Below are 6,586 nucleotides of genomic sequence, written 5' to 3'. Positions count from 1 at the left end.
AGATGAGGGCGATTTTGGAGCTTCTCCTCTCCCCCTCTCATCCTTAGCCCCTACTTAGCCGTCAAGGATACCCACAACAGTCCTAACATGGCCCAAGGTCTTTAAATGATTTTGTGAGGAGTTGGTCTTCGTCAACTGAGCCACCCCTTGGGGTGCATCCCTTCTCATTACATTATTTACATCCACCTACACCCCTTTTTTCTCCCCTCTCACAACCAAGAAGTCCCTTGAATCCTCGAGTCCTTCAAAACCTTGGAGAAAGTCCGAAATTCAAGGAAATCTAAAAATTCCTTATGAAGTGAGAAAACCCTGAAAATTTCTCAATTTTTTTTTAAATACCCACAAGAGTCTGAATTTCATCGGGCATAGGAGCATTGGAACTCTATAGAATTGATCCAACAATCACTTTAGAGTCCGAAAATTTATTTTCTCTCTCCTCCCTTTTTGTTTTTATTAATGAAGTTATTTGTTTCATTTAGATAAATGTAGACATTTAAAATAGATTAGTTTATGGATTAGGATTATGCCCTAATCAAATGGATGTTTTAAACAATAAATTGTGCATATGTTAGTATAATTTAGTACACTTTCAGATATGTTCTCAAAATCACTTGGTATACCATTATAATGCCAATTTTTTCCAGAATAACCATGATCATGCCATTGTGCTGTCGTCTTATTTCTAAAAAGAATTTTTCAAGGATATATACTAAGACATGTTTAACTACACCCCACCTGATTCTTATCTAGGTTATGTAGCCAATTTGACTAAGTAATGCTCAAGTTCAGTAACACACACACACACAACTCTTCAATGCATGTTTAACTATGCCTGGCTTGATCCCTATCGAGGTTACGTAGGCAATTGACTATGTGATGCTCAAGTTCGGTCCTCCACCTATGCACACACACATACTCTAGTTCTTGTTAATTTCTTTTCGTGAACAGATCAGGTTCATATACGAGAATGTTCTCGTACACTCTTGATCCGTGGATATAGAATCTATTAAATGAAGAGAGAGAAAATTGATTTTATATCCACGGATCAGGACCATTCTCGTACATTCTGGTATATGAACTTGATCCGCTCTCGTTCTTTTCTTAGATTGTTCAAACTTCTCTAAATGACTATAATAACACAAAGGATGCCACATTGATCTTATTCTTTTTTTATCATAAAAAAATAATGATGTGGACAACATGTATACCAAATTTGAAACTAATACAAACTAACGTATATCAATTATTCACTGTATAATGGAAGGGATTCTAGATGCAAGCATAAGGGAACTGCACTCCCTTCCAAAAATAGTGTTTGTCACTTAAACAAGAATAAGGACTAGACCATCTGGCTATAATGGTTTCAACCCATGATGTGTCTTGTAACTCAAATGCCATGGGCCTTTGCTAATTCGAATCAACCTAAATATAGAAAGCAAAAATTGCTGCTTCTTCGGCTTTAAACTCTTGGCTGACCCAAGTCACCCAACCCATTAAAACGTTCTTCGGACGGGGGGAGAACAGAAAAGCCTATGGTGATTAATTTAATGAATTAATTTCTTCGGACCGAGTTTCCTTGAGGCCACAGGGAATGGAACCCATTCACCCAGCAGGCCCTAGATACAAGCGGTGGGTATTGTGGGTATTTTAGAAAGGTCCTAAAACCCTATAAGGGTTTGTGAACCCTAGAATAGAGTGGTGAATCTCACCGCACAGTGAAGGAAAACTTCTCCCTTCACCTTTTGTTTCCCAAAAAACAATCTTAAAGAAGAATTCAATCCATCTCCTTGGTGTCGTTTCCCACCAGAAAAGGGCCCTCATAAAATGATTGATCTTGATTCTTGCCTTGACAAGAGATACAGCTTAAATGGAAAATTTTTTAGGTTAAAATTAAGCTGAATTGCTTAGAGCAATGGTAAAAAGTTCAGTTTAAAATCACCCTCCCAGGGAACCTTTACAAATCCCATTAAATGGAGAGAGAAAATTTAATAAAAACTAATTCTCAAACATATGATGGGTACAATGGTTAAAGTTGCATTATTGTAACATGTTGGTCATAGTTCAAAACTTGGAAATAATCTCTTTTGCAAAGCAAGTGGAAAGCTACAGTAACAGGAGCCTTGTGTCAGTGGGCTGCTCTCACTTTTCAAATCTGATTGGCACCCTTAAAGCTTTGGATTTTAAGTTTCTCGTGAGGTTAGGGTTTCTTTGTCATCACCATGCCTAGTGAAGCATAACACTTTACTACTAGCCACATGGTAGTATAAGGTTTAGAATGTTAAAGTACCAAGCAAGCATTTCATTGGTACAATTTCAGTTTAAAATGAGTAAAGGTCGTAACTAAAATTAAACAAAATTCTATTTTGTATGTTATATTTATCTCCATTTGATGGCATTTTTGTAATTTTACTAAAACTTTGAATTAGAGTTCGAGTAACTTTCCTTGATTACTTCGAATTAAATTTGACTATTAAGATGTATGTTGGGTCCTTTATTACATGGATTAATCCATGTACTGCCAAATGGCAAATACTAGGCATAGCAATACTTAGAAGGTATACAAAAGGAAAATATAAGCATGAAACTTAACAAAGAATCACATCACAGCTACCCAGTCCTTGTCAAAACACAGAAGTCACAATTAATCTGATGAGGGAAGGGAAATACTCATGTATGGCATGTCCTACTATATATGTAACGAGTCACCCATGAGTGAGGATGCCACTCCATGTGTTCCACATATGGCAATCAACATTGGAGATAGGTATATATATAAATGGAAATTTATTTACATGTAATGTGTGCAGTTCAATTCCCAGAATACCCAATAAAGAGAACTTTTAAGAATGCTAAAGAACAATATAAAGGAATCTTGAGAGCTTCAAGTGCTATCAGATGCTTCCATTTTCTTGAGCCTCAACAAAACCCAACATAATTGACAATGAATAAACATGGAGGCAACTATCAAAGCCTTCTCAAGGAACAACCCATAACATATTTAACAAATCAGAGCCTGAGAGGACTTGCAGAACAGGGGTAACTAACAAACCTCCTTTAAGGGATGCAGCACAATGTATGTAACAATGATGCCAGAGTAGCTTGCACGACTGAGTCATCCCCAGTCTTCACCATTATGTGGCCACTCATAATAGCTGACCATGTGGCTCTGACCAGCTTTACACATGAACAAAAAGAAACCCCGCAACTCAAGGTGCACAGTAAATACACATTTCTTGAACTACTATATTATGCCATGAAGAAGATGAATACAATCAGGAAAAATATTAGAACAGCAAAAATCTTTATTAAAAGCCCCCTGTTTGAAGATATCCGATTCAAATGCTTCAGAAGGGCACTGTGAGCACCTTCTACATTCACCAATGACTCTTCCATGTTATCATCAATCCTGGGCATATTTAATGAGGCTGAATTATTACAAAAACTTGCAACTGGAGCAGATCTACCATAGAGACAAAAAAAAAGGAGGGGAAATATTTTCTGTCCGGGAGCATGGTCTATGCCAGCTCCCACATGTCTCTCTCTCCCTGTACGCCACTCTCCCAGACAGAAAACACTTTCCCTAAACAAAAAGTAACCCTCACAAATTTCAACCACAGGTATTGTTCAAATAAGAGATCCTGTGCAGTGTAGTCGCTGGTAGGCAACAAGGCACACCATGTGGGTACAGGAGAGAGCCAACCATGGGTACCCCTGGCACCAATTTGGGCTGGGTGACTGCCCTAGTAAGAGATGTGCAATCGCTTATTATATAATAAGGATGCTTTTTTACTTTGATGTTATTGGTTTTGATTTGACTGCACCATAAATGCTACTACACTATCATTGTTATGTTGTAATGTTAAGATTCAGTTAGTAACTTCTCATTTGTTGATTCGAGCATGCATAACATATTTAATATAATAATTTAAAATCATTTAATGCCATATTTCATTGTTGCTTTTTCCTTGCTGATTTTCCATTGTGTTATGGATCAAATGATTCACATTGGCTTTTAAATCTTCTAATGTCATATTTTGATATAAAATAGATCTAGAGTGCCAAAGTTTTAATAATGCTAAGAAATATGGGCCAAAGTTTTGCCTGTGAAGTTCCTAGGCAATTTCCTGGGCAATGCATTCTAAAAACATTGATAATTACTGTGTTTTGAAAATATGTGAAGGCCATCTATGAGAAACAGGAGGAATTCAACAATTTCCACAATGAATAAAAGTAAGTCATATTGTATTCAAAATAAATAAATAAACATGAAAATACAGGTCCATTTTCTCTTCCTTTCCTTGCTTCAAACATTGAAAAAGGACAACAAAAGGGGAAGATTTTAGTGTAAATATGCAACACTTCTACATTATATCTAAAATCATATACAAGCAGTGAGAGAAAAACCTTATTGCCAGTTCTCCCTGGTGTGCTACCATTGTAGCCAAATGTGTAAAAATCCCACTTAGCTCAGAAATTGTTGACTCCACATTTTGCAGAGCAAGTGCACGGCTCTGTGTATAGTTCTCTCGCCGAGGAATAACTTCTTGTAACATGGATGCTTCCATATGCTGGGATGGAGTACTGTCTGTAGCCAACCTTCGCCTGAATTGCCAAGTTGTGAACATATCACCACATTATTAGTGTTATAACACATATCAATAAATCAGTTACAAACAGCACATTGAAAATAAACCACATTAAAATATTAACACCAACAATAAGAAAGCACCATGATCTCAACCATGTTTAAACATCAAAAGGACATAACATAAACAATAAGATACATAGTCGGAGGCTGAACGTAAATTGAAGTTGGCTGAGAACAAGACACGGTGATTAGAAAGTATTGTTGCAGTAAGATCCTTATGGAGAGCAGTCAATATGGTCCCGTTGTTCCAAGTGAACAGTATCACCTTAACTAGAATGAAATTTGTCCAGAGGACAAAAATTGATCTTTGACAGTTCCCAATATTAACAGAATAGAAGAAACAAAGAATTTCAGTTGTTGGAGTGGGCAAGCAATTTCCAAGAATCTAGAAGCTTCACCTCACCTGCATTTTATTCAGTTATGCACCTTTTGACCATATGAAGAATTAACTTTATTAATTGTCTCTGGGAAATAGTCTATAGTGCATAAATTTGGTAATGTGAAATGTAATTTTGTATTTGACATTTCAAAATGAAAAGGGACGTGTTTGTTCTGCACCGAACACTTGTTAGGTAGGCCTATAGGTAACACCCCTGAGAAAAATTAATAGAAAATCCCTTACAACATTTGAAAAGGCTTCGATCTGTCTCACGTATGTAATCAAACAAGGAGAGGAAAGGTACATAGAAAAAGACAAGATTGAGGTAGATGAACTTTAGATGAAGGGCTTAATGACTCCTCAATTTTCAAGCGTTGTGAAAAAAGTTGTCAAGAAAGAGATCAATTTCAAGAGTTGGAATCAAACTGAAGTTGGGAAATTCAGGACTAAGAATTATTGGAAAAATCGAACTTAAATGGATGAGAAAGTTTGGAAATCAATTTTTTCTGTTTCTTTTCTTTTAAGGTCCATAAGATGGTTGGCGCAATATCATCTGGTACAAGGGCAATATCCCTCGTCTACAGCTTGGCACACTATCTTTAACTGCCTCCCTATGTAGTTCTTCCTCATCCACCGTCATATCCAAGTCATCCCCTTCTGCTGCCTTTGTCTTAAGGGCATTGAGGATACTAATCATCTCCTCTTCTCCTACCTCTTTCCTCCTCTGTTTGGAAGAGAGTTCTCTTAAGTTGTTGGCCGTCTAAAAGACATACTCCCGTTTGATAGGGAATGGATCTGGATTGATATGACTTTTCTTGGATCCTCTATTTGCGACACTGTTGGCAAGCTTGCTTTCTGCGTGACCATCTCTCACATCTGGATGGAGCGTAACATCCGCAGATGGTCTTCCAACTCTTACTCTATGGACAAGATTTGGGAAGCCATCTTCTTTGATGTTACCTCCAAGATTAGATCTCTCCGCAATCACCCTGTTTTTAACTCCTAGGAACAGGCACATTATTGCTTCATGGTGTATACCGGCTGATATTATTCCCCCTTGGTTCTCTTGTAGCAGCCCTTATTAGGGTGCTCCTCTTTTGTTGTGTTTTTCTTTGGATTGGCTTGCCTCTGCTGTAGGTTCAAGCCCCTTTCTCCCCCCCCCCTTTTTATCTCCCTTGTATTTTCTCTCTTACTTGGTAATGAATTTATTTATTCATCCAGAAAAAATGTCCCCAACTGAATGGGTTGGCTACATGATTCCTGTTTTACCATTCAAATCTAATAAACCCATATATATGTCAAAAAAAAAAAAAAAGAGCACAAGGTTGATAGAGGAATCTCATCTGGCTATAGAAGCCCCTGCATCTAAAATTCTCATACTACCCTTATTCCTTTCTTAAACAACTTGTCTGGAAAATCTTTCACCATTTAGAAAATATTTCTTAATGAACTAAAAAAACATTTTCTGGAAAATCTTTCACCATTTAGAAAATATTTCTTAATGAACTAAAAAAACATTTTCATGTTTCTTTCTTTCTTTTTTTTTTTTTTTTCCTTGG

General features: G+C 36.9%; 1 protein-coding gene across 2 annotated transcripts in view; it reads right to left on the bottom strand.

Moving 5' to 3' along the window:
- Positions 1–2,742: 2,742 nt before the first annotated feature.
- LOC122064847 (syntaxin-31) overlaps positions 2,743–6,586 on the bottom strand; it is a 28,686-nt gene continuing 24,842 nt past the window's right edge. For both annotated transcript variants that reach the window (XM_042628630.1, XM_042628632.1), the window contains exons 5-6: positions 4,405–4,602; positions 2,743–3,406 (exon numbers count right to left, since the gene is read on the bottom strand). In XM_042628630.1, coding sequence (XP_042484564.1) covers positions 3,247–3,406; positions 4,405–4,602 — 358 coding nt within the window. In that variant the 3' untranslated portion in view covers positions 2,743–3,246. The remainder of the gene's footprint in view (positions 3,407–4,404; positions 4,603–6,586) is intronic.

Source organism: Macadamia integrifolia, unplaced genomic scaffold, assembly GCF_013358625.1.
Source record: "Macadamia integrifolia cultivar HAES 741 unplaced genomic scaffold, SCU_Mint_v3 scaffold1793, whole genome shotgun sequence".
NCBI lineage: Eukaryota > Viridiplantae > Streptophyta > Magnoliopsida > Proteales > Proteaceae > Macadamia > Macadamia integrifolia.
Note: the sequence above shows the minus strand (reverse complement) of the source record. Positions and strands in the feature narration are given on the sequence as shown.